This window comes from Somniosus microcephalus, chromosome 10, assembly GCF_052327205.1.
Source record: "Somniosus microcephalus isolate GS21.2 chromosome 10, FLI_Smic_1.0, whole genome shotgun sequence".
NCBI classification, from domain to species: Eukaryota; Metazoa; Chordata; class Chondrichthyes; order Squaliformes; family Somniosidae; genus Somniosus; species Somniosus microcephalus.
This window is the reverse complement of record NC_140996.1, coordinates 169,257,522-169,285,077: the sequence shown is the minus strand read 5'-3', so window position 1 is coordinate 169,285,077 and position 27,556 is coordinate 169,257,522. Positions and strand designations below refer to the sequence as shown.

The following is a 27,556-nucleotide window of genomic DNA, read 5'->3' as shown; positions in this document are numbered from 1 at the left end:
TAAGTTTTGAGAGAGTAAAGAGGGAAAATCTGTTTTTACTGATTGATAATCAGTAATAAGGGTCTCAAAAAAAGACTTGCATTTATATAGCGCCTTTCACGACCACCAGACGTCCCAAAGCGCTTTACAGCCAATGAAGTACATTTGCATTGTAGTCACTGTTGTAATGTAGGAAACGCGGCAGCCAATTTGCTGCGGCAAGCTCTCAAACAGCAATGTGATAATGACCAGATAATTTTTTTTCAGTGATGTTGATTGAGGGATAAATATTGGCCAGGACACCGGGGATAACTCCCCTGCTCCTCTTAGAAGTAGTGCCATGGGATCTACTAGGTCCACCTGAGGGAAGACGGGGCCTCGGTTTAGCGTCTCGTCCGAAAGACGGCACCTCCGACAGCGCTCAAGTCTCTAGAGTGGGACTTGAACCCGCAACCTTCTGACTCAGAGGCGAGAATGCTACCCACTGAGCCATATCTGACATACATGACCATGACTGGAAGAACAAAAGAAATGTTTTCACAGAAGCATACAAGAACATTGAATAATTTACAAGTGGCTATTGAATCATTATAATAATATAAAATGGAATTGGATAAGTATTTGATGGAAGGGTATAAAAGAATAAACGGAAAAGACAGAGTAATGAGATTAGTAGACAGCTTCAGTTATAAAGTTAGTACAGGCACACACACACAATGGGCTGAATAGACTCCGGCGATCCTATGAGCTTTGTGCCATATTGATCAGTAATTTGCCCCAACTCTGCCAAACATAATCCCTCTTTCTAGACTGTGCTTAATACCTAATCACAGCTGGTAGCATTTCCCCACCCACCCCCGCAAAATACATCACAAACCACAACACACACAAGGTAGGTAGCATCAAAAAGTACTTGATCAGAAAGAGAAACAAGGAGTGATTTGTACAACTGTTGGACTCTACTCTCCTTCCCTGAAGTTATTAATGATCCAACAACTGGCTGCCAAAAAGCAAGTTGAATTGAGAAAACTATCATAATAGGTGCTGAATGTCTGATAGTAAAATTAGATTCCCAGACACTGATGCATTAGATTTTTCAAACCAAGATGCAGCTCCCAGCTGCCGCAGAGCACCCAACAACTCCAAGCCAAACCCAGTATTTAAATCAACTGGATCTTTCACATCCAGCACACCAGGTCAACATTAAATACAAAACTACTCAGTTACACTGAATAGTCCACACTATATGATTACATGGACACAACTGGCCTACAACAGAAACATTTTAGATCAGATTTTTTTTCAAGTGTAGCTTTAGAAAATGATACTTTTAGATCAATTTTGTTTTCAAATGGAAATTAGTTTACTCATCATTCTAATTCAACAGCTTTGACATGCATTATTATTCTCCATCAAAAAACTAGGTTTAATAATCAGGCAGTCACTGATTACCAATTTTTGTAACCCTGGAAGAAATGCCTATCACTGTCCAATCAGAAGTTGAATATTTATAGCTTCATAGGTAGTCAACACTATTTACAATGCAGAGGGTTGGTGAAAAGAACACTTGGAATTCATTTTTTTAAGTCTGTGGATCCTAATTGCCCTGGAGGGCACTCACTTCCAGACTCCGTTCAGTCTGTAAGGGGGACCCTGAGCTCCTGGTGGCCTGTCACTTTAATTCACCGCTCCATTCCCACTCAGACCTCACTTTTCTCGGCCTCTTGCATTGTTCCACGGAAGCTCAGCGTAAGCTCGAGGAACAGCACCTCATCTTTCGATTAGGCACTCTACAGTCCTCTGGACTCAACAGAGTTCAACAATTTCAGATCATAACCTTGGCCCCTATCATAATATATATCTATATATATTTTATTTTTTTATCCACACTTTTGTTTGGCTTTTTTTCTTCCCTCCCACATGGCAGCTGTCCTTCATTCTGCCAGCGCAATTCATACTTCATCTAGAGCCATCCTTTATTCCTTAACCTGTCCCATTACCACCTCCTCTTACCTTGAATATCTCTTAATGTCTCTTAATCTCCCCTGCTTTCTATCCTATCACTGACCTTCCCTTTTGTTCTTTCATCCCCTCCCCCTTTTCCCAGCCCCTAACTTGCTTTAAAATCTGTTCCTTTTCCTGCTTTTTTCCAGTTCTGACAAAAGGTTCTCGACCTGAAACGTTTACTCTGTTTCTCTCTCCACAGATGCTGCCCTGGCCGGCTGAGTTTTTCCAGCGTTTTCTGTTGTTAGCTCCAAGTAGGCTTCAGTTCCACTACCAGCAACTTCCACAGTATAAGCTGAAGTAATGGATTCTAAGATCCAGATGCGACAAATGCTCAAAATAAAAAGTTGATCTTCCACCTTGTAAGCTTACAAAAATTTGTTTTGAGCCATAACAAAAGAGCAATACTGTAGTTACCAAGTTCCAGAGCAGCTGCAGGCCATTTCTGCAACTCCATACTACGGCAGAGGTTGTCTGCTTCTGCAGCCAAGATAGCAGTCTTCTTTTTCTCTGAAGATTTCTGGACGTAAAAATGGCATGGGTCTATCACATGACTGACCGAAACTAATCCCTGAAAACCTGAAGTACAATAGCTTGTTAAAGCTTAACTGAATAACAGCCTAAATAACATTTTATGATGAGGAACACAGAGTACACGTGACGTGTACCCAAAATCCTACCTGGGTGACAGCCAAAGCCGATGTCTGAAACATGTTTCTTATGAAAAGGCCTCTTCTGCCTCTTTGACATTGCTCTAGGAAATTTTGGATCATTTTCATCAATTGTACCTGAAACAACTGAATGTATGGAAATTCTGAAAACTCAACCTCCAGAATATAAACAGATGGCTATATATGATAATAGAACCCAAAATAATTTTGCAAAGTTTAAGTCACTTTCATAACCTTTTAGTAAGGGTGGATCAAAAAACTTTAATCCTCTCTTTCCTCTTGGGAAGAGTTTTTTTTAAATCACTGGTTGGAATAAAAGCAGTCTTGCAGCTCTAAATACTTTATTCAAAGATACTCCACACAAAAACTGGGGAGGACTTCAGGAGATTCAAAATAGAGATGAAGTTCATTTAAAAAAAATACTCTCCCAAGTATTATCAGTAAATATTAAATAACTAATTGATTTCCACTGACAACATTCTACTCCTCTACACTTCAAAATATTGCTAAAGGCAATCATTTTTCAAGGTTGTGAAAATGACCAAAACGTGTGCACTATAGGGCTGATTCCCCCATGTGGATTTATGCATTCACCAAATACACATCATGGAATCAGGCAGATAGGCCCAGTGCCAACAGCAAGGCACCCCAGATTCTTCAATCGGGTTGGAGGCCTTGCCAAGAGCATGCACAGACCTCATTTTCTCCTAAATTGAATGCAAAGTAACTTTAATTAGTCCCCATTTTCTTGGATCTTCAATCTGTACACTGGCCACCTGTATAAAACAGAAACTTTACAAAGAATCTACAGCACAGAAACAGGCTATTTGGCTCAACTGGTCTTTGCCGGTGTTTATATGCCACACAAGCCTTCCCCCATTCTAAATACCTCTTCCCACTCTGCCTCGTATTGCTCTATGAATACATCAAGCCTCCCCTTAAATGCAACAATGCTATCTGCTTCAGTGATGACATGTGGCAGAGAGTTCCACATTTTCATCACTCTCTGTATAAAGAAATTCTTTATTTGGTCTGTTCGTGCCGATCTTATATTTATGCCCTAAAACAAAAGCAAAATACTGTAGATGCTGGAAATTGGAAATAAACACAAAATGCTGGAAATACTCAGCAGGTCTGACAGCATCTGTGGAGAGAGGAAGAGTTAATGGGCTGGATATTCCGACCCCCACGGGTGTGTACGCACCCGTAGGGGCCTCGCAAGTGCCAGTTTCAGGCATGCGAAGCGCATACGCTAAAAACTGGCACTTCCAATCTGTCAAGAACTCTTGCCAGATCCTCTGTCTGCCCGGGAGAAGGGCCTCTGTGGGTGGAGAGTTCCGCTTTCTGCACAACCTCCACCCGCTAAAATCCCTTAAAAATCTTACGCCTGTTTAAAGCAGGCGTAAGGCCTGCTTTTACCAGCATAAAAGTTAAAAAAAAATAAAAACACTTTTAAAAAAAGATAAGTTTACTTTTAGCCCCGTAAAAACTTTAATTTTTTTTCAAAAATTGAAATGTTTAAAATATTTAATTTAATGTAATTTTAACTAATTTTAAAAGTGATTTTTAAAAATTTATTTAATGTTTGTGTTTTTTTTTTTTTTTTTGAGTGTTCCCCATTCATACTTTTGATAGATCTATGCGTAGAGACCTGTCAAAAGTGTGCAGGGGGATTCCCTTCGATTGGTTCCCCATGGCCCACGTGATCCCAAGGACGCTTGCGAACTGCCTGTGACCCTGGGATACTTGGACCTCTGCACACGCGGACCAGGAGAGGCCCAGAATCGGAAGTTTCAGGACCTATGGAGCCAGCAGGTAAGTGCGCAGATTTTTCCCCGATTGGGGGCATCCGCATGCAGGAAGCCTCCAATCGGAAAATCTGGCCCAATGTTTCAGGTTATTGACCTGTGAGTCTGTTTATGTCTTCCTGTATTATGGTGCAGTCCTCCACATTATTAGTTATACCCACAAATTTTGATGCCATACCTCCAATTTCCGAGTCTAAATCATTTTTGTATATAGTGAACAGTGCGCCTAGAAACAGATCCCTGTAGGGCACCACATCCCATTTTCTGCCAGGCTGAGAAGCTTCCCTTAAATTGTACCCTCTGTTTCCTGTTTGTAGCCATCTTTCAATCCATTCTGCTACCCGGCCAGACGACATACACTTGGACCTTTGTAATGAGTCTCTTATGTGGCAACTTATCGAAGACATTCTGAAAGTCCTTGTAAACCATATCCACTGCATTGCCCTCATCTACTTTTTTTTCTTCAAATAATTCAATAAGGTTGCTTAACCATGACCTTCCTTTTAGAAATCCATGATAATTTTATATTCTTCACCTCTAGATTTTTTTTTTTTTTTAAGCAAAGACCCTAGTACCTTTCCTATGTTAAGCTAGGTAGTCTATAGTTCCCTGGGTGGTTCTTTCTCCCTTTTTGAAGCTAGGAATTACATTTGCTGTTCGCCAGTCCTCTGGCAATACTCCTTTTTCTACTGAATTTTTATATATGAATACTAGTGCCTCTGCTATCTCCTCCTGAATTTCTTTGAATATCCGCAGATGCAATCCATCTGGATCTGGACTCATCCTTTGGCTAATTTGTCTACCATGTTAAGTAACTAAATTCCATTCTTAAAGTTGGAACAGTTACAGCTTTGTTTTTCCAAGTTGGATTTTGCTGCATTGTTTGGCTTTTCATTTGGTTATACGGATTAATATTTTTCAAATTTTATTCAATATAAAACCATATAAAATTGTTGAAGATCAACAAAATTCTATTTTGTTTAGGGTAGTTAATTAACCATACTATCCTGTTTTACTTCATTTACTTAACAAAAAACAATAGCTTGCCATCACACAACAGCAGAGAGGTGCGTTAAAATTCCACGCCAACCTGCTGCTATAGCACTTCGACTGTACATGGAAAATGCACAGGGAGCATATTACCATTATTTAATGGAGCTCAATACTCTACTAGCACAGGAGCGCACCGTGATTTCAGAACCAATTTCCCCATATACAGGAAACTTTCTGGTATCCGGCACTGACGGGACCGAGCTGGTGCCGGTCGATCAACACTGCCGGAGAAACCAGCGCTAATGTTAAAACATACGGAGCTTCTGAGCTCCGTATTTAGCAACAAACCCTGTTGCTTAGCAACAGCTTCAAAACAGTCGGCGCAGCTTGCAAGCGTCTCTGTAGCTAAGCAACAGCTTCAGCTAGACACTTGCAGAGCCAGGAATGGAGAAAAAAAGCAACGAAAAGTAAAAAAAAGTTATCTGAACCGACTCCTGAATTTTGCCGGTGGATAGAGCATTCCGGAGATTTAACCTCCATTTAAACGAAAGTTTCCTGTATTAGGAAATGGCCCTTATAAGCTTACATATTCAAAATGGATATTTCATCATTGAAGAAACTGGTGCCAATCATAAAATTTGGTTCCTATAAAAAGTAGATCAACAGTAATACATACTTGTCTTGTTATCTTCAAATATTTCTTCAACAACAACATCTGTATCTTGACTTGTGGGAGATAATCTGTTCTGACTGTGTATTAAAGACTTTTCCCTTATTGTTGGAGTATTTCCCAACTGAGAAACAACCCTGGCCAGTTCATTCACATCACTGTACATTACAGAATTCAACTTCTGCTTTTTTTCAGAAGAATCCATTTTGCAGCTTGCAAGATGCTGTTCTTTTCCAAATGGACAGTTTTGTTTCGACATTTTTCCAAAACTGTAATTTGACGATTTATTTTCTGTCCTTGAAGTAAGAAACCTGTAGACAGTACGAGAATGGCAGAGAATCAATTAACATTTATTAAGGAAGGATATACTTACCTTAGAGGTGGTGCAACAAAGGTACACTAGATTGATTCCTGGGATGAGAGGGTTGTCCTTTGATGAGAGATTGAGTAGAATGGGCCTATATCCTCTGGAGTTTAGAAGAATGAGAGGTGATCATTGAAATGTATAAAATTATTGACAGGGTAGATGCTGAGAGGCTGTTTCCCTTGGCTGTAGAGTCTAGAACTAGGGCTCAGTCTCAGGATATGGGGTCAGCCATTTAGGACTGAGATGGAGAAATTTCTTCACTCAGAGGGCTGTAAATCTTTGGAATTCTCTACCTTAGAAAGCTCTGGATGCTCAGTCAATGAGTATATTCAAGACGGAGAGCGATAAAGATTTTTGGGCACTAAGGGAATCAAGGGGTATGGGGATAGGGCGGGAAAGTGGAGTTGATGTAGAAGTTCAGTCATGATCCCTCACAGGCTCGAGCGACCGTATGGCCTACTCCTGCTCCTATTTCTTATGTTCTTATAAAGGAGGTTGAACTATTAACAATAGACAGGGTCTCACTGTAAGCTTGGATTATAGTAGAAAGTTACAAGTGTTTTTACATTTAACAATGTAACTGCCAGCAATAATTATACATGTACCACTTTTTGCCATCACATTCTCTGAGCTCCAGTTCTGGTAGGTTTCTATAAATCTGCGGATAACTCTTTTTGTCGGATGACTAGGACCATTTTGTTGTCCTTCCTGAGTATATCTGTGATGTTCTACTACATTCCACCACTGGAATATAGACCATCACAGATGTACTCAGGAAGGACAACTCCCCTTGACATTCAATGGCGTTACCATCGTCAAATCCCCCACCATCAACATCCTGGGGTCACCATTGACCAGAAACTTAACTGGACCACCCACATAAATACTGTGGCTACAAGAGCAGGGGAGAAGCTGGGTATTCTGCGGTGAGTGACTCACCTCCCGACTCCCCAAAGCCTTTCCCACCATCTACAAGGCACAAGTCAGGAGCGTCATGGAATACTCTCCACCTGTCTGGATGAGTACAGCTCCAACAACCATCAAGAAGCTCGACACTATCCAGGACAAAGTAGCCCGCTTGACTGGCACCCCATCCACCACTTTAAACATTTACTCCCTATACCACCAGCGCAACATGGCTTGCGCAGCTACAAGATGCACTGCAGCAACTTGCCAAGGCTTCTTCAACAGCACCTCCCAAACTCGCAACCTCTACCACCTCGAAAGACAAGGGCAGCAGGCACATGGGGACACCACCACCTCCAAGTTCCCCTCCAAGTCACACACCATCCTGACTTGGAAATATGTCACTGGGTCAAAATCCTGGAAATCCCCCCCTAACAGCACTGTGGGAGTACCTTCACCACACAGGCTGCAGCAGTTCAAGGCGGCGGCTCACCACCACCTTCTCAAGAGCAATTAGGGACGGACAATAAATGGTGGTCTTGCCAGTGACGCCCACATTCTATGAAGAAAGAAAGAAAACGGGAGGCAAATGCAGCGGGCGAGGTTTCCTTTTCCTGGTCACTTACTATCTGCTTTTTCAAGATTGTTTAAATCATGGAATCAAGTCACCTCTGACCCAGAATGAAGTCTGCCTATTGAAGGCAATAACATAGTAGGCATCAAGTTGGGTAGGTTGTGGTTTTGGGTAGTACATCGGGCCGAGCTTTTACTCCCAACTGTTGCTCCTTAAAGCTTTCTGGGGTATTTCTGACTTACATAACCACAGCCTTGTTGCCATGAAGTTAAGCTTGGAGGTAAATGGGAAACCGTAAAATTATGAACCATGCATATCTAATCAGTAAAGCACGGTTATCCTGGCTGCTGCATCAAGGGCAACCGCAATGGAGTGCTATAATAGTTTGTGGACGATCATCTACTTTAACTTGGGTAAAAGGAAGAAAACCTGCATTTATACAGCACCTCATCAGATCCTCAGGATATACTGAAACACTTTACAATTCAAAATTAATTCATTGATTGTGGTCACGGTTATATAGGTAAACACAGAAGTCAATTTTCCACAAACAGTAAATGAGATGAACCACCAGTTAATCTGTTTTTGGTGGGAGTTGGTTGAGGGAGGAATGCAGGCCCGAACTCAGGAAAACTCCCTGCTCCTTCTCAAATAATGTCATGGGATCTTTTATGTCCATGTGAACTACCAGAACTGGCAGATGGGGACTAGGTTTGTCTCATCTAAAGGGTGGCCAGCCTAGAATGTGTGCTCAAGTCTTGAGTAGGGCTTGAACCCACAGTCTTCTGGTCCGGCAAGAAGCTATTTACAATTTTCCTTACCACTGACTCCATCTTCCACCCGATCTGTTCGCTCAGGTTAAGCCAAACTATGCAAAACCCACCTCTCCCCACCTAAACTCCAATGCTGCCCAAAATCCTTTTTCACACTTTTACTATCTCAATATTCTAATTCTCTAATGCCCTAGTCACTGGCCTCCTGATTTCCACAAACTCCAAATTGTCCAAAATTCCACCGCCCACATCCTACCTTGTACTAAATCCCCCTACCCTCACTGCCTTGCCTTGGCTCTTTGACCCCTTAATCTACAAATGACTATGTCCAAGGTGCTATAACAGTGCAAATTGTTGTGAACATTGCTGGTGCCATTGGAAGACCACACAATCATGGAATAGGGGAATCACTTTGACCAGAGAATCTAGATCATCTCTTACACTGTAATGGATAACTTTCCTCTGGGCTGCATCTACTTCTGATCCATGGCACACAATGAATAAGTCATGCACAAATATGTTCAAAAAACATTGAACATCTACTTACTTTTCTGTTCCCAATTCAATTTTTCCTAAATTTGCAAGGCACATTACTAATGGTCCAGGTTGGATTTGAAGTCTGAAATAAAAATATGAAAATTAACAGGTGAGATTTGAAAACAATTCTTTACTTTCCCATTCCCCCAACTTGCTCTCCATCTCCTGAAGGTGCTAACTCACACTGGGGTATAGTTCCATGGTTGCCAACCACCCTCTAGGACCGGTCTCAAATAGTCACCCTTGATGTGAGCTTGGGCAGCAAGTATTAGCAGGCTTTTCAACTTTGGTGGACATCACAGCAGATCCTGACCTGATCCTCACCCATCTTCCACAAACCTACACAGTTTTTGTTTGGGGGGGGGGGGGGGGGTGGCAAGGCAATCTTCACAGCAATCGCAAGTAGGACTCTGGTCTTTTGCCCCTCTTGCTAGCCGATGAATAATGAGGCCAATTTTATTATATCGTCAATATCTCAATAAGTTGAACCTAGCTTTTAAGTCTAACGCGCAATTATTCTAAGCAGGTTTAGTAATTGTGAACAATACTTTCATCATGTTCTAAAGCTGCTCTAAACAGGTGTATGAAATTTAAAGATGGCAGCGAGTTGAATAAAATTTTCAGGTGCCTACTTTACATTGGAAAGTCACGGGCTGGTGACATCACCGAGTCGTGACGGCAGTTTAACTTCCATATTCCGGAGGCCTGCACGGGGCCAACCCCGACAGCCGAACCATGGCAGGAGTCACGGAGTGGCCAGAATAGGCCAGGATAAGTTTATACTACTATCTACAGAATACGCTGCAGTACCTCCCATCCCTGCAGCCTCTACCATTGAGAAAGAGAAGCAGCAATGTCTTGGGAACCTCCGAAGTCGCATACCATCCGGATTTGGACATATACTGCCATTCTTTAATAATTGCTGGATCAATATCCTAGCATTCCCTACTCAACACCATTGTGGAAGAACCATCATTCCAAAAAAAAAAGTTAATTTTTCTCTTTGATCAATAATTTGAAGAATCCAAACTAAAGAAAGTACTTACCTCCGATCAGTTCTAGATTCTAGTGCCTCTACCATATTAGTTACTTGGTCTAAGTAGTTTAAATTTTCAATAATCTAAAATCAAAAAACACAGGAAACAAAAACAGAAAAGGCTGAAAATATACAGGCCAGTTAACATTTGTAAACAGCAAAGGCAGGTTATGATACTTTGGGTATGTACCCTTCATCAGAAGGCGTCATATTTAAGACACAAAGGCAACTCCCAGGTATACAACTTGAATGATGGCTAGCTACCAAGTTTAACAACATTTGAGGCTTTAATGGGACACATTCCTCAATTTCTTGAGGATAATCATGCAGTTGGATTTTCACCTTTGCCGTAAGACAGTGCTGGAGGTGCTGAAGTCAATTTTTTGGGAACATAAAATCATTTACCTATGAACACAATCCTTTATTGGAAGATGTAACACACAATCTCGCAAGGAATACAGACAGAAAACTGAGTAAAGCAGGATAGATTACACTCAATATTCAAGCAGGAGGCTGGTAGAACTGTAGTCTTGAAGCATCCATATAAAATCAAAAGAGACAGCATTTCAAGAGTGGGAGAAAAGTTAATATTCTTTGCTAAAACACCCAGAACACAATATTTCAGCTCAAGATATTTCAATAAATATTCTTCATAATGCAGCTTACATATCTTGGTATATCAAAGTCTTACCTGCTGTGAATTATAATAGGTTGAGAGAGATTCACATTTGGCCTCCACTGCAACTTTTACGGCAGAGTCTAAGCCATTAATCTTCTCCTCTAGTACTTTTTGGACTTTAGCAATCCCATTAAGGTGTTGTTGAACCATGAATTCTAGGTCTTTCAACAATATACCTTTCCTGTAAAATGCAAGGTCAAACTGAATAATAATAGATTTTTGTTAATCAAATGCACAACTATTCAAAGTAATTTAGCTATTTCTGTATCTTTCTATATATAGAGCGTACCTACACATATGTTATATCAAAAGAAAGCTGATGATCAGGGGAGTGTCATAGGCATATTTACTTTTTGGTCAGACAAAAATTGTTCGGACAGTATACAAAAAACGTTCAAAAATCTGCTCATTAGCAGTTGACCAATCCTACCGCTCATTAGCGTTGAGTGACGTGATGGTTGACCAATCCTACAGTTCAGTGACCTGATGGTTGACCAATCGGTGCATCACGGGCGGGACCTAATCCTGCAGCCTCCCGAAACTTCGCCGCCATTTTTCCCCCTGCTTTTCCTCAACAGCGAGCGGGGCAGCTGTGTCCACCCGCCAGAGCGGGAGGTGAGTTGGTGTCACTCGGGCCGGGCCTCACAACTGCTCGGCCCGAGAAACAGAGCGGGGGAGCGGCAGCGGCCGGCCGTCAACCGCGCGGCCCTCTAAACTGCCCTGGCAACACCAGGCCCCCCCTGCTAGTTGAAAATAAAACTGCAATTCACCAATTACAAAACTGCCATAACTTAGACATGTCCAAGTGGACAATGTACGGAGACTTCACTGCAGGTTCCTCAACATAGATTTGCGGTTCCAATGTGTCAACTGATGTTTCTGCTTTGGATTGTCCCTCATCTGACTCACTCAGATTACCACTGGTGGATCAGCAGTATTTCGAACTTAGTTTTTTTTTGTTGCACAGATCGGATATTTGTTTCAGTGGTTGATTTTATCAGCCCTCCTTCCCTGCATCAATACTATAAGGAAAAGGTATGCAGGACAGCAAGCATTGCTGAAATTTGTACTTTAAGTACCTGTGAGTCCATGACAGTTCAATTAAATCCCTCCTGCTCTCTACTGGCCTCAGTCTTCCCTAACAACAGTGATTACTGTGCAAGAAGAGGACTTGAAAACATGGAGAGAAAAGTACAAAAAGAAAGCTTGAGAAAGTAAAACAGAATACAAATCAAAATAACAGAATGCAACAGGGGAGTAAAGGAGGAAAAGTTCCAGAGGCTGAGATCGAGGCAGATAAAGGCTTCTTCACTGATGGTAGGGCAAAGAGAGAGCTGAACGCACAAAAGGCTAAGCAGAGGATCAAAGACAGAAGGGAATAAGGCTAAGAGCATACAAATAGAAGCTGATATAAGAGAAACTGCAGAATTTCCTATCAATCCAGTCCCTACTCTCTCATACACTCTGCAGCTTGTTCCCATCGCTCCCCCAGCACTCTGATTAGTTTCCTTTATGAACCTCATCATCTACTCACTCAACCTTTTCAATCCAGCTCGAGATCACCAAACTTGCCCTGCTCAGCCAAAATATTATAACTCTCCTTTTCCTGAGGCAATGTTCTCATCCTTTCTAAACATGTCATCACCTTTTCCTGAAAAAGCATACTGGTTACCACTGCTCTTCTCAAATCTGCCCTTGCTTTCCAAGAATGTTATTGCATTCCAACCACATAGTGGCTTCACATGTCTCTCCAATCCAGTATTGGACCAGCCCACACCACTAAGGCTGCTTTTGTCAAAGTGGCAGAGGGATAGTAAATACATTAAGAGCAAATGAAGGATGGAGAGCTGGGACACAGCAAGGTGACCATGCAGGCATGGGAAGAGTAACAGCATGATTATATTGGAGGACAGGGAGGATTCGCCACAAAAATGAGAACCTGTCTGACTGCAACAGCTCTTCACTATCCCTCAATTTCCCAAATGCCTTTGCCACTTTTCAATCGCTCCATTCTCCACCATGGTCTAAATAAATAGCATTGTGCTCTTCCAGGTTCAATCCTACCTGTCCCCCCTGCACAGCTCTGGTGGGCAATACATTTGCCAATACTTAATTCTAAAATAAAGTTAATATATGATATACAGGAAACGGGACCGAGCTGTTGCTGTTCCCTCAAAACTGCCGGACACACCAGCGTTAATGTTGAAGCATACGGAGCTTTTCATCTCCGTATCTGACAACAAACACGGTTGCTTAGCAACAGCTTCTAAACAGTCGGCCCATACCTTGGAAGCATCTCTGTAGCTTAGCAACAGCTTCAGAGAGACTTTCGAGAGCCTGACTGTTGGAAAAAAAAGCCACGAGAAGAAAAAAAACCTAACAAAACGGCTCCTGACTTTTGCCGGTGGCTCGAGCTTGCCGGACACTTAGTCTCCGGATAACACAAAGTTTCCTGTATTGAAAAAGATTGATTTCCAACAAACCCAAGAGTTATTGGTATGCACACATCAAATACTATTCACCCCAGAAATGCAGTCCCCTTGATCACATTGTGGTACATCATAACCTACAGCTTTGCCTGCATTGTTAAGTCAGTAAAGGCAATTAATCCTCCAAAATTTTCCATTTTGTATCTTTCTTAAAAAACTGGCAATCCTTTATTTTCAAGCAAAAAGTTACTTGCATTTGAAATAATTCCAAACAATAACTTTACTCATTATCAAGGGCAGCATTTTCACAAACATTTGCTATGACCGTTTGTATTTTCAAAGGAAGAACTTGCATTTCTATAGCACCTTTCTCAAGCTCAGGACGTCCCAAAGTGTTTCACAGCCAATGATGTACTTTTAGAAGTGTTGTCACTGTTGTAATGTAGGAAATGCGGCAGCCAATTTGTACACAGCAAGGTCCCACAAACATCAATGAGATAATGACTAGATGTATTTAGTAATGTTTGTTGAGGGATAAATTGTAGTGTATGTGCCTTTAAGAGCCCCCTGTGTACTGTAATGCCGGTAATGGCCACTCGGGCTATATAAGCCTGTATATTGTGTTGTATCAGTTAGTTCCCCTCCAGACTTTGTTCAGTAAACACCTATGAAACCAACTCCTGTCTTCAGTGTCTCTATCAACACACAGACACAACAGTGGCGACGAATTGGAAACAGACTTACCTGCAATTCGGCAGCACCTCAAGGACATCGATTCCTCTGGCGTCCAAAGTTGAAGAAAAATCAAGAAAAAGAAAAAGCTGTGGTTTCACCAGCTAGCCAAGCTGGTGGCAGGTACTGCAATAATCCTTCCTGGGCGTCGGGCTGGGGCTCCAGCGGCTGTCTCTACAGCTGGGCCAAGCAGCGAAATCGGAGGCAAGCAGTAACAGACGGGGAGGGAGCACTCGGGAGACGGCCGGCGCTGCAAGCAGGTCGGCGTGCAGACCTAGAGAGAGATTCTGGCGGGAACGAGTCTCCAACTGTAAATAAATAAATAAAAAGAACGGAAACCGCGGGAAACAGCGGCGGGGAAGCGCGGGAAGCGCCATATCTTTTCTGCAGAAAAGAAAAAGCGCGGGAAGCGCCATTTTATTTCTAGGAAGCCTAAGTCTGGCAATATTGATGCTTTTGATAACGAGATAGAGAATTGTACCACATATGTGGAAAGAGTGGAGGTATATTGCACCGCAAATTGAATAGAAGATGAAAAAAAAGCTTCAGTACTGTTAAATCTAATGGGCGCAAAGACATACGGGCTGTTACGAAATTTAATCACTCCAGCCAAATCAAAGGACAAGAATTTCAAAGAAATTGTTGATACCCTACAGGAGCACTTAAACCCAACACCGCTGCGGATAGCGGAACGATTCAAATTCTTCAAGAGAAATCAACACAAGAATGAAAGTAACGCTGATTATCTCACCGAATTAAGAAAGCTATCAAAACACTGCCAATTCGGGGCAGGACTAGCAGATTATCTTCGAGACAAATTCGTCTGCGGTCTCCTAAGTGAAGGAACACAGAAAAGGCTGCTTTCTGAGAAAGATTTAACACTGGACAAGGCTTTCAGTATGGCTGTATCATACGAAGCAGCCGCAAGAGGAGCTGCAGGAGAGACAACAAAAGACACAGGACTTCGGCACCCATGAAATGACACAGGGTTTCGAGAGATGTTATCGCTGCGGCAGATCCACCCATGACCAGAGGGACTGCTGGTTCAAGGACAAAGCATGCAGGCAATGCGGAAAGATTGGACACATTGCACGGGTATGCCGATCAGGACAAAAAAAATCCACAGACAGGAAAAAAATCAATAAAGTACAGAAAGGTACAAATGATGACGGACAGTAGCTCCGAAGACCAGAAGAGCGATAGCAACTCCAAAAACAAGAGACTAAGCTGTCTCAAATTACATAATGTAATTGCCAAAGATGATTACCAGACCATTTGGGTTACCCTCACGATAGCAGGGTCCCCAGTTAAAATGGAGCTAGATACAGGATCAGCTCTGACCGTCATAAATCGACGGGATTACGAGCGGCTATTTCCGCATATACCTTTAAAAGACACATCCATTATCTTGAAAACATATACGGGGCAGAAAGTATACCCCAAAGGAAAAATAAGGGTGCCTGTTGTATACAACGGCAAGGAAATACAAAAGTTGTATTTATACATTCTACAAGATGGTGGTCCACCGCTGTTGGGACGTGAATGGATCAGGAAAATACGTTTAAACTGGCACTCCATTCAGGCACTGACGGTGACCAGTAAGAAAAAAAACGATGATGATGTCATACCTGAACGATTAAAAGACATCTTGGCCAATGCCAAAGAAGTGTTTCAAGAGAAACTAGGAACCTTGAAAGGCATCACCGCCTTAATAAAAGTGGAAGATGCAGCAATTCCCAAGTTTTTTAAGGCAAGACCGGTGCCATACGCAATTCGTCCAGCAGTCGAGGCAGAGCTGGAGAATTTGGAAAAGGCAGGCGTATTATCCAAAATAGATTGGAGCGAGTGGGCAACACCCATCGTTCCAGTCATGAAGAAAGCATTGAATAATGATAAATCTGAAGAACAGAGAAAAATTCGCATCTGTGGAGACTTCAAGGTGACTGTAAACCCGGTCCTTCACACGGTACAGTATCCTCTTCTGAGGATAGAAGATATTTTCGTCTCACTATCCGGAGCGAAACGTTTCACCAAAATTGACTTGGCACAGGCATATCTACAGATGGAGGTTGAAGAGGCCTCTAAAAAATCTCACGATTAATACACACAAAGGTCTGTACCAGTACAATCGACTGGTTTTCGGAGTAGCATCCGCTCCAGCTATCTGGCAAAGAGCTATGGAGTAAGTCCTCCAAGGGATTCTGGGGACTCAATGCTACCTAGACGACATCCTTGTAACAGGAGAAAACGACAACGAGCACCTTGCCAATTTGGAGCAGGTGCTCACTAGGCTGAGAGAACGGGGCCTACGAGCAAATCGCCCCAAGTGCTAATTTTTCCAAAATCAAATATCATATTGTGGCCACATAATTAATAAAGAAGGGTTGCATAAGTCACCTGAAAAAAGTGAAGCGGTCATAAAAGCCCCAGCACCTGAAAATGTTTCACAATTAAGGTCGTTCCTGGGATTAATAAATTACTATCATAAATTTATACCGAACTTATCAACTCTTCTACACCCTCTTAATGAACTGCTACAAACAGGAGTAATTTGGAAATGGAGCGAAGACTGTAAACGTGCCTTCCATAAATGCAAAGACTTAACCACGTCCAAAGAAGTTTTGGTTCATTACAACCCATCACTGCCAATCAGACTGGCATGCGATGCATCCCCTTACGGCGTAGGAGCAGTATTATCACATAAATTCCCTGATGGCTCGGAACGGCCGATAGCTTTTGCGTCACACTCATTGAACTCAGCTGAGCGTAACTATGCCCAAATCGACAGGGAAGCACTCAGCCTGGTATGGGGAGTGAAGAAATTCAACCATTACCTACACGGACAAAAATTTACCTTGTTGACTGACCATCAACCCCTCATCTCCATATTCAACCCTAAAAAGGGTGTTCCCATTATGACAGCGCAAAGGCTAGAGGTGGTCCCTTTTTCTAGGGGCACACCAATACAACATAGAATACAAAGGGTCAAAACAGCATGGGAATGCTGACGGGTTATCGCGCCTACCGTTGCCAACGGTAGAAGAAGCACCTACCGTAGACCCAATGGAGATTTTCCACTCTACCATAGTCAAATGTCTACCAGTAACAAATTCTGCCATTGAAAGGGAAACTAGAAATGACCCGACTCTCTCACGAGTCTACGATTTTACAGTGAAGGGATGGCCAGCACATGGCGAACCACTGTTGCCAGCATTCTCGCAAAGAAGAGAACAGCTGTCAGTGTGCCGAGGAACCTTGATGTGTGGATCCAGGGTGGTGATTCCACCCAAACTCCAGGATAAAGTTCTAAAGGAGCTTCACGAGGGGCATCTGGGTGGAGTGAAAATGAAGAACCTAGCCAGGGCGTTTGTATGGTGGCCAGGTATCGATGGAGACATCGAAGAAATGACCAAGAGCTGCCTAGGATGCCAGAAGGTCCAAAACGCTCCACCCCAAGCCCCTCTACATCCATGGGAGTGGCCCTCATCTCCCTGGCAAAGGGTACACATCGACTTTGATGGTCCATTTATGGGCTCAATGTTCTTAATCGCGGTTGATGCACACTCCAAGTGGCCGGAGATAATAAAGATGTCCTCCACCACCACAGAAAAAACCATCACAGTATTAAGGACCATATTTGCCAGGAATGGGCTGCCGGAACAGATCTGTTCTGATAATGGACCGCAATTTGTGTCCGAAGAATTCAGGAAGTTCTTAAAAAACAATGAGGTTAAGCACTACACGTCCGCCCCATACCATCCCGCCACCAATGGATTGGCTGAAAGGTTTGTCCAGACCTTCAAGAAGGCCATAAAGGCCATGGGTAATGAAGACATAAAACTTCAGCACTAGGTGGATAACTTCTTGTTTGCATACAAGAATGCAACACATATGGTTACAAACCAAACTCCCGCCATGATGTTCTTCAATAGAAGCCAAAGATGCCGGCTGGATTTGATCAAGCCAAACATCAGAAGGGACGTGGAGAACCGGCAATTTCAAGGCATGAATGAAAGGCCAACTAGAACCTTCCAGATAGGTCAACAAGTTTTGGCCCGGGACTACCGTACCGAGAAATGGCAGCCTGGAACTATCTGCACACGACTAGGACCGCTGATGTATACCGTGGACATCGGAGAAAGCATAATAAGGCGCCATGCTGACCAAATCATAGAGTCATCCGAAAAGGGACAACCTACACCACAACTCTATACGCCTAACGATGAAGTAGAGATACCCATATCTACCTCCGATCCGGTGATACTGGAACCCGATACTGGCATTCAAGCCGAATCAGCCTTGCCAAAAGAACCTACTACACCACCAGAAACTACTACACCACCGAGGCGTTATCCAGACCGAGTCAGGAAGCCTCCAGAGAGACTGACTTATAATTAATTAACTGCAGCAATGTGTAGATTATTTTTCTTGTAACATGTAATTAATAATTACTTGAAATATTATGTACTGGTTGGCTAAAAAGGGGAGGAATTGTAGTGTATGTGCCTTTAAGAGCCCCATGTGTACTGTAATGCCGGTAGTGGCCACTCGGGCTATATAAGCCTGTATATTGTGTTGTATCAGTTAGTTCCCCTCCAGATTTTGTTTCGTAAACACCTATGAAACCAACTCCTGTCTTCAGTGTCTCTATCAACACACAGACACAACATAAATGTTGCCCAGAACACCAGGGAGAACTCCCCTGCTCTTCTTCGGTATAGTGCCATGGGATCTTGTACATCCGCTGGAGAAGGCAGATGGGGCCTTAAGTTAACGTCTCATCTGAAAGATGGCACCTCCAATAGTAGTCTGCACAGTGGTTTTAAACAGAGTGCTTCTAAACTATGTTAAAGTTGGGAATTTGGAGAGAGTGGAAGTTTCTGGTAAGTACTGCGAGAGTCTGGGTGAGTACTAGCTGTAAAAAGTGAAATTTAGTTTTAACATTTTGAAATTAACTTTGAACTTTAAAAACTGTAGTTAACAGAAACTGCCCATCAGCTGGAAGTGTCTGTCTTGAATAGATGCTGATTACTGGGAGCAGAGTCAGCACTTTTAACTTGGGTGTGGCTCCAAGGGTATAAAAGTAAACAGTATCTGCACAGAGTGGTCTGAAACAGAGTGCTTCTAAACAGAGTGTTAAAGTTGGGAATTTGGAGCACAGGAGGAAGGTGCTGCTTTTTGCCTCCAATACTTGGAATGCTTTATGTTCCAGGTAAATAGTTAAGTTACTCTACCTATAATTTAACTAGAGCTAGTAATTAGTTTAAAAGCTAAACTATAAGCTGAATTAATTAAATACATAAACTTTAATTAACTAAATAAATAAATCAAGGTCATATAGGGATGGCAGTGCAGGTGGTGTGCCGCAACTGCAGCATGTGGGAGTTTGTGGAGAGCATCGCAATCCCAATCTGCACTAAGCGTCTGCATCTCGAGGAACTTCAGCTCAGAGTTGTTGAGCTGGGTTCCGAAGAGCAGTCATCGCAGGGCATCAGGGAGGTGGAAGAGTTATCTGGACACTTTGATCCAGGAGGCAGTCACACCCCTTAGGTTAAGTAGTGGTACAGGTCTGGTGAGTGGTCAGGGACAGGAGGGTGAGACTACAACTCCAATTCGCAAATATCCAGGAAAATACAGTCTACATTGTAAAACCCCTGAAATGGCCACATTTTATGAACACAAGATGGAGTTGGCAGATCACATGACTCATTTCAGAAGGACATACCACTGCAGTATCTTAAAGAAACCTGAGTCACCACCGATTAGAAGATTCCAGAACTGACTGCAATTGATATGGTAAAATGGTTACAGTAGTAACGAAGTCAAAACAAAAGTATTTACACCTCAAGGTGTGTTAATTGCTAGCAAAACGCAAACCCATCTCTGAAATCGCAGAGCACAGACAAAACCTATTATCTGTACCAAACTCAGAGGGACACAGGACAGATCCCATTAGTTTCATTTACAAGACATTAAAATAAAGTACCCGCTTTTGTCAAAGCAGCCTGCCCATTACTTTAACAAAAGAAAACCCCTGATTTGGCGCCAAGATAAGGGCAAGAAAACAGTATAATTGTTGGGGGAAAAGAGACATTAAAAAAAACACCGTTTCACACAGACACGAGGTCAAAGGCAGAGCGAGTGGAGAGGTTCGATTACGGTTCGAGGAGCACGGAGGGCCTACAAGTTCGAGCAGGAGAGCAGGTTCAGGAGCCGGTCCCATAAGGAAGATTGGAGATCCCGGACGATACAGGAGCACCAAGGTCAAGGACAGTTTTAAAAACCCTGGTGAGCATAGAGGCCCAACTCCACCTAGCTGATCTAGTTGAGGTATACTGTAGAGACGGGAGGGTTTTTAATATTAAGGGCTTTGTAATTCGGGAGTGTTATTCATCCTTCGTTGTGCCGTGCACTTTCTCCACCCCCGTTTTATTATATCGCTGATCTAGAATTGATGTATTATGATAGTCAAAGTAACTCGTGTGTTAAATTTTAGTTCCCATTGAGAGGCGTGTTCATGATTTTTGTCTGCATTGTTTCTTCATTCTCTGTGTTTTATTCTCCTTAAAAATAAAGATACCTTTGATTTAAAACTTACCTTGTCTCACCTGATCCATTTGTCTTCCGAGTCACAAGTTGTGCCAACACATCAAGGTGGTCTGGCAATAAGCCCAGTGTCTAGAACCGGCGAGGGGGGAGCGCTTCAGAACCGCTCACGAGCAGTGTGAAATCAAAAACCGATCTCGCACACCACAAGCTCGCTAAAACGACCCCTTACAGAATGGCGACCCAGATGGGACACTGGCTACAGAACCCTTGTGTGGTGGACAAAGACTCGGGTGAGACAGATGTTACGGAGGACAGGTTATCCTCCTACGTGTGTGGCAAAGTAAATGTAGCAAAAAAATGGGTATATGACCTGTTAGGAGCCGAGCGTCCCCTAAAGGCAGCCGCCCAGTGGACGGCTAGTACAGAGCACCGCAAGGGCATTGAAAAAGCGGTGTGGCTTATGTGTTATAAAAAGCAGGTTCTGGTACTGGACCACGTGGTGGCCAGTAAGGAAACCCAAATTAAGCATTTGTCCCGGGAGCTGCAGGAAAAGGTTGCAGCGGGAGGGAAGGTGCTAGTGGCTCTGGAGGCCATAAGCCAAGAGAGGGCAGCGATGGTCCGGGACCATCGGGGGAAGGTAGAAAGGCTGGAGGGCAAGATAGCTGAGCTGGAGGGGAGCGCTAGGTTCAGGGTAGAACACGTAGAGTATCAGGCAAGAGAATCCAGGGAGAAAGAGAGGAGATTAAAAACAGAGATTAGCCGCCTTACAGGGGAACTGAAGGCACAGGAGGAAAAGGTAGAAGTAAAAGCAGCCTATAAGCTGGCCTGCGCTCAAGGGTTTGAGGAGGCAGACCACGGCCCCTGTAGGCAGGAAATAGAAAGCCTGAATCTGGCATTGGCCAGGGCAAAGGGGATGATATGCCTCATTAGCCCCAAGGTCGGCCAGGCTGAGTTCAACGGTAACCCAAGCAGGGAAGTCCCACAGGTAGCCCCCAGAACAAAACGGGTTAGGGAACCCGAGATTTCACAGCCACCACCCCTAACCCCTAGTTTTCCAGAGGTCTGGGATCAGGAGGGGGTGGAGGATGAAGAATCCAAGGTAGACCAGGGTAGCCCGAGAGAGAATCAGGGACCAGGACCTGTGTACCCCGTGACACAACGGAGGTACGGACCACCCGGTGATGACGGGGAACCTGGGGACCTCCAGAACCAATTCCTGGTGCCACACGGTGCGCAACAATTGCGCTCCATGGTGAGCTACATCCCCAAGCTCACCATGAAGGGGGACCCTTCTCTTAACTTTAGGGAGATAGAGCAGGCGGCCTGTGTTAACGACTGCGACGAGGCAGAGAAGGCCAAGATGATGTTGTTCTCCCTGGGTAGCGATCTCCTCCAGACGCTACCCGGTGGGTGTAAGAGGGGTCAGGAAAATTATGGCAGGCTGAAGGACGAGATCCTGGAGGCCATGGGGATGAACGAGGGGAGTCCATTCACCCGGGTGGAGAAAACAGTCCAGCTCCCCGGGGAATTCCCGCAGGCGTTCGCGGACAGGCTGTGGCCAGTCTACCAGGGTGCGTGCCCAGGAATGCCAGCGCGAGCGAACCTGGACGGGGACCAGTTAGTCCACTGGCTCAGGTGCCTGATGAATAACTCCCTGCCCCGCGTTCGAACGCAGGCAATGGCCTGGTTCGACCCCCGAAAACCTCTGACCACGGAGGCGACGGTGATCCGCCAACTCACCGTCACCTTTAGAAACGGGAGGTATAGTGAGACACCCCAGCAAAACGGGAAGGTTTGGGAGGTCAGGCCTGGTGACCAGCCCCGTAAAGAGTGGCGCCAGGAAGGGAGCCGTCCCAACCAAAGCTGACAAACGTGCTACGGCTGCGGGAAGGAGGGGCATTGGCGCAGGGACTGTAAGAATCCCTGGAAGGACACAAGGGAAAAGGTCCCCACAGCCCCAGCCCAAGCCCCGGCCGCACCCCCTACCTCTGCCCCAGAGAGAGAGACGGAGCCAACTGTCCCTCCAGAGCTGCTGGACGTGCTGCTGGTTTCAGTGAGGTCATTGATCCTCACTAAGGGAAAGATAGCAGCCACCACCGGTCCAGCAGTTCCCCCAACCCCTTCCCAAAGTGGCCCGCAATGACTGGAGCCTGCGCAGCCCGTCTATTTATGTGCGCTCCAGTACAACGGATGGAAGAGACCACTCGTGCAGATGGAAGTAGAGAAGGAAACGGGGACTTATCTGTTGGATACGGGAGCTTCATGCACCGTGATCCATACGGAGAATCCCACCACCTCACTTCTGTCTAACGGGGTTCCATACGTCCTATCGGGGTTCACAGGGGCGGAGCAGACGGGTGCGTTCTCCAGGCCGCTCTCGATCCGCCTGGGCACACTCCAGACAAAGTGGACATGTGTCCTGGCGAGATGGGATGCGGAGGGAGGGACGGGGATCCTAGGGGCCGACTTTATCGTGGGCCATGGGATCCTCGTGGACCTCAGGAATCATTGCCTTTGGGGGGCCAACACCGGAAAGGAAAGTGGAGTGGTAGTAATCCCGGGAAAGGATGGGAAGGGAACCCTGTGTACCATGAAGCCGAAAGGGAGTTACGACCTCGGTGAAATGATGGAGGGTATCCCAGAAGTATTTAGAGCCGAGGTGCAGGCTCAGTTAGGTGCGTTCGCCACGCACAAACACGACTGTGGGAGAGTTGCTGGCTTTGAGGTTAGGGTAGATGGGGATCCCATGGCCCGGCCCCAAAAGCAGTACAACTTCCCAAAGGAAGCAGAGGCTGATATGGAGGTGGCCATATCAGCGCTGGTACAGCAGGGGGTGCTGAGGCCTATAGCCACCCATGTGAACTCTCCGCTTTGGCCGGTTAAGAAACCGGACAATTCCTGGAGAGCCATGGTGGACTATCGGGTGTTGAACAGCAACATCCCTGCATGTGCCCCCACAGTGGCAGCAGTGGCCGACCTCATTGGGAGTATCCCCGCATCCGCGACCACGTTCACGGTGCTGGATATTTCCAATGGGTTCTGGTCGATCCCTGTGCGGAGGGAGGACCAGTATAAATTTGCCTTTACTTTCAGAGGGCAACAGTATACCTGGAATTGCTTGCCACAAGGCTTCCACAATAGTCCCAGCATTTTCCACCAATGCATGGCGGACAGCCTGAAGGAGTTCAGTCAGCCCCTTCAGTTAGTACAGTACGTGGACGACCTGCTCCTGTTTACCGACACGGTCGGGGAGCACGGCCCACTGCTGGCTGAACTGTTGGAACTACTGACCAGAAGGGGGTTCAAAGTCAACCCAAAGAAAGCGCAGATCGGTCAAAAGGAAGTCAAGTTCCTGGGGCTGACCATCCGCGCCGGAGAAAGGGCCATCGATAAGGCTAGGAGGGAGGCGGTACAGGAGTTACCGGTCCCCGTCACCATAAAGGGTGTGAGGTCGTTTCTAGGGCTAACCGGGTACTGCCGAGACTTCATGGAGGACTATGCGGCCATGGCAGCCCCACTACTCCGACTCCTGCACAAGGGAGTGGAGTGGTCATGAGATGAAGGATGCCAGGCCGCGTTCGAGCTCCTAAAAAGGAAGCTGCAGACTGCACCGGCCCTGGGAGCGATAGATGGGGGAAGGGAGTTCTTCCTGGAGGTGGCGGCCAGCGGGGACAGTCCGAGTGCTGTGTTGCTCCAGGAGCGACATGGCAAGCTGAGACCCGTGGTTTACTCCTCCAGGGTGCTCACCGACGTGGAGAGGAGCTACTCGGTCTGTGAGCGGCACCTCTTGGCCACACACTGGGCTGTGAAAAGATCCGCCATCTTCACAGGCACCTCCCCCATCACCCTCCTCACACACCACACGCCCACCAAGATGCTTTTGGATGGGAGGATTAAAGATGGGACAGTAAGCAGTGCCCGCATTGCGCACTGGACCCTACTCCTCTCACAAATGGATCTGCGGGTACGAGGCCTGTGCGAGCCCAGATTAGCCGCCAACCTGGCTTACCCTGGGACAGCCCATCAATGTTCCGTTGAAGGGGTATGGGAGGTCGACGTTGGTCTCCGGGCTGGGATACATCCCACCGGCCGTGAGATTTACGTGGATGGTTCCAGCACAGTATCCGCTGGAAAGCAGCTCACGGGGTTCGGAGTGTATGACCCAATGGCTGACATTGCGTTGGCGATTAAACTCCTGTGGTGATTATTCTTGATCTTTCCAAAATGTTTGACATCAAACATAAAGGACACAGACTTTTGGTCAGTTACCAACGTAAAATGTCGCCCCGATAAATAATGTCTCCATTTATGCAGTGCTTCTACTATTGCATACGCCTCTTTCTCTATTGAAGAATGTCTTTTTTCACTATTGTTCAAGGTACGTGAGAAAAAGGCCACAGGTCTTCCATTTTGGTTCAGAGTAGCCCCAATTGCAAAATCAGAAGCGTCCGTCTCAATCACAAAGGGAACCTGCTCATCAATAGAATGCACAACTGCTCCAAGGATATCCTTTTTAAAATTATCAAAACACGTCCTGGCCTCCCATGATAGAGGATATGTCGTAACCCGAATAAGGGGCCGGATCTTCTGTGAAAAGTTTGCAATCGAATTAGAATAATAAGAAAACAGTCCAACAACTCGTTGCAAAGCCTTAGAATTAGTAGGACAAGGTAAATCAATCAATGGTCGCAGATGTTCTGGATCTGGTTTAATCTTGTTTCCCGAGATAATATACCCCAGTAGATTTACCTCAGTGGTCGAAAAGATACACTTCCCTTTATTGAAAGTTAAACCAACTTTTTCTGCAGCTTGAAGGAATCTTTCTAAATTAGAATCATGCTCCACCCTTGATTTGCCACACACCGTCATGTCATCTAAGTATGAAAAGGTGTCAGAGAGAGAGTTATCACTTATAAAAGCATCCATTGCCCGTTGAAAACAAGCAACACCAAATGGTATTCGCCAAAACTGATACAGCTTTCCGCCAGCCTCAAAGGCCGTATATGGTTGATCCCTCTTAACAATAGGAATCTGATGATAAGCACTCTAAGTCAATAGTGCTAAAAACCTTATACTGAGATACTTTGTTGATAAGCTCATCAATCTTACGCAAAGGGTACGCATCTAATTGAGTATACCTATTAATAGTTTGAGAGTAGTCTATCACCATTCGTTTCTTATGTCTCTCGTTAGTGGTGACAACTACCTGTGCCCGCCAAGGCGAACAACTAGGTTCAATGATTCCTTCCAATAAAAGACGTTGAACTTCAGAATTAATAAATTCTCTATCCTGACTGCTATACCTTCTTGACTTGGTAGCAATTGGCTTACAATCCGGCATCAAATTGGAAAAAAGTGATAATGGAGAAATGGATAAAGAGGTTAATCCACAAATAGATAAAGGTGGCTTAGTCCCTCCAAACGAAAGACTGAGAGACTGAGAGACTCGTGTAATTGAAGCACATCATGACCAATCAAAATATCCGCACAGAGATTAGGCAAAACAGATAGGCGTGTATCAGTATACGTATTACCTAGAAGAATCAATTTCACAAGGCAACAACCAGCTACTTGTGAAGTGAGAGTCGTCTGAGCCATACACACCTGATAATTAACAGGCGAAATTTTCAAACGCTTCTCCTTCGCAAACTGAAGACTTATAAAACTCTCGGTACTGCCCGTATCTATAAGGGCCTTCACTTCTAACCCATTAACTTGGGCCGTAACTATAGCTTTGTTTAGGCCATGAGCAAATGCAGCAGAAATTGATGCAATAAACGCCTTATCTAAAGGCTGAATAGTCGCAGAGGAGGTAATTGAACCTGATGATTTACAAACACGTGCATAATGACCTCTCTTGCCGCATTTACTACACACAGCCTCCCGAGCAGGACACTTCAGACGAGGGTGCCGGACGTTCCCACAAAAATAACACTTCTGAATCCTAGAGGCAACAGCCGCCGAAGTAGAAACTGTTTCAGAATCTAGTAAACCACTCCCATTAAGTCCACATAATTCCTTTTCATCCGGAACTGCCGAGACCACAGTCGCAGGCCGATTAAAAAGAGCATAAGAATCCGAACTTCTCTGAGCCACATCCAATGTAGAAGCTTGCTCAAAAGCACTCTTAAGATCCAAAGTCTTATTTTCTAACAACCGCTGACGAATTGATCTAGACAGTAATCCATTAATAAAAGCATCCCGTACCGATTCTTCCTTATATTCTTCAGCCGTCACGGCCTTATAATTACAGTTAGCACTAAGGCGCCGAAGTGCTTGTAAATAAGTATCCAAAGATTCTCCCACCTGCTGCCTACGGGCAGATAGAAGGTGACGTGTAAATACCTCATTCTTTGGTTTAACAAAAATCTTTTCCAATGTAGAAATAGCCAATTCGTAAGTTTCACAGTCCAAAATATACTTATACACATCCGGAGCAATGTAGTTGATCAGCATATTCAGCTTATTTAGAGACTCTTGATCCAACACACCCAAAAAGTTTTTAAATGTACGATACCAGTGTTTCCATTTATCATCCACTCCTGCAGAATTAGGGTCAGCATTGAATTGTTCCGGTTGAAGATATCGCTCCATTCTGACAAAGTTAATAAATTGAGGTGGAGGATTGAGTTGGCATGTTACCATTTTGATATAGTTTATCATCCAGGGAAGGATAATGTTGCTGCTGATACGCTGTCGAGGGCTTATTGTTCTGTGATTCACGGAGATACGCTTATTAATCTTCACAATGCCTTATGCCATCCTGGGGTTACGAGGATGATACACTTCGTACGCAGTAAGAATTTGCCCTTTTCAGTTGAAGACGTCAAGCGGATAACTTCATCATGT

At 44.5% G+C, this 27,556-nt stretch overlaps 2 protein-coding genes across 4 annotated transcripts in view; one reads left to right on the top strand and one right to left on the bottom strand.

Moving 5' to 3' along the window:
• The window catches only part of LOC147111843 (uncharacterized), a 52,830-nt gene extending 50,491 nt beyond the window's left edge, over nucleotides 1-2,339 (top strand). For all 3 annotated transcript variants that reach the window (XM_085999128.1, XM_085999127.1, XM_085999126.1), the window contains one exon: nucleotides 2,186-2,339. The gene's annotated coding sequence lies outside the window, so the exon portion shown is untranslated. The remainder of the gene's footprint in view (nucleotides 1-2,185) is intronic.
• Nucleotides 1-27,556, bottom strand: part of rnf17 (ring finger protein 17) — a 236,879-nt gene that overhangs the window by 135,482 nt on the left and 73,841 nt on the right. The window contains exons 11-16 of the mRNA XM_085998300.1: nucleotides 11,010-11,178; nucleotides 10,329-10,402; nucleotides 9,293-9,364; nucleotides 6,132-6,436; nucleotides 2,664-2,780; nucleotides 2,401-2,562 (exon numbers count right to left, since the gene is read on the bottom strand). Coding sequence (XP_085854426.1) covers nucleotides 2,401-2,562; nucleotides 2,664-2,780; nucleotides 6,132-6,436; nucleotides 9,293-9,364; nucleotides 10,329-10,402; nucleotides 11,010-11,178 — 899 coding nt within the window. The remainder of the gene's footprint in view (nucleotides 1-2,400; nucleotides 2,563-2,663; nucleotides 2,781-6,131; nucleotides 6,437-9,292; nucleotides 9,365-10,328; nucleotides 10,403-11,009; nucleotides 11,179-27,556) is intronic.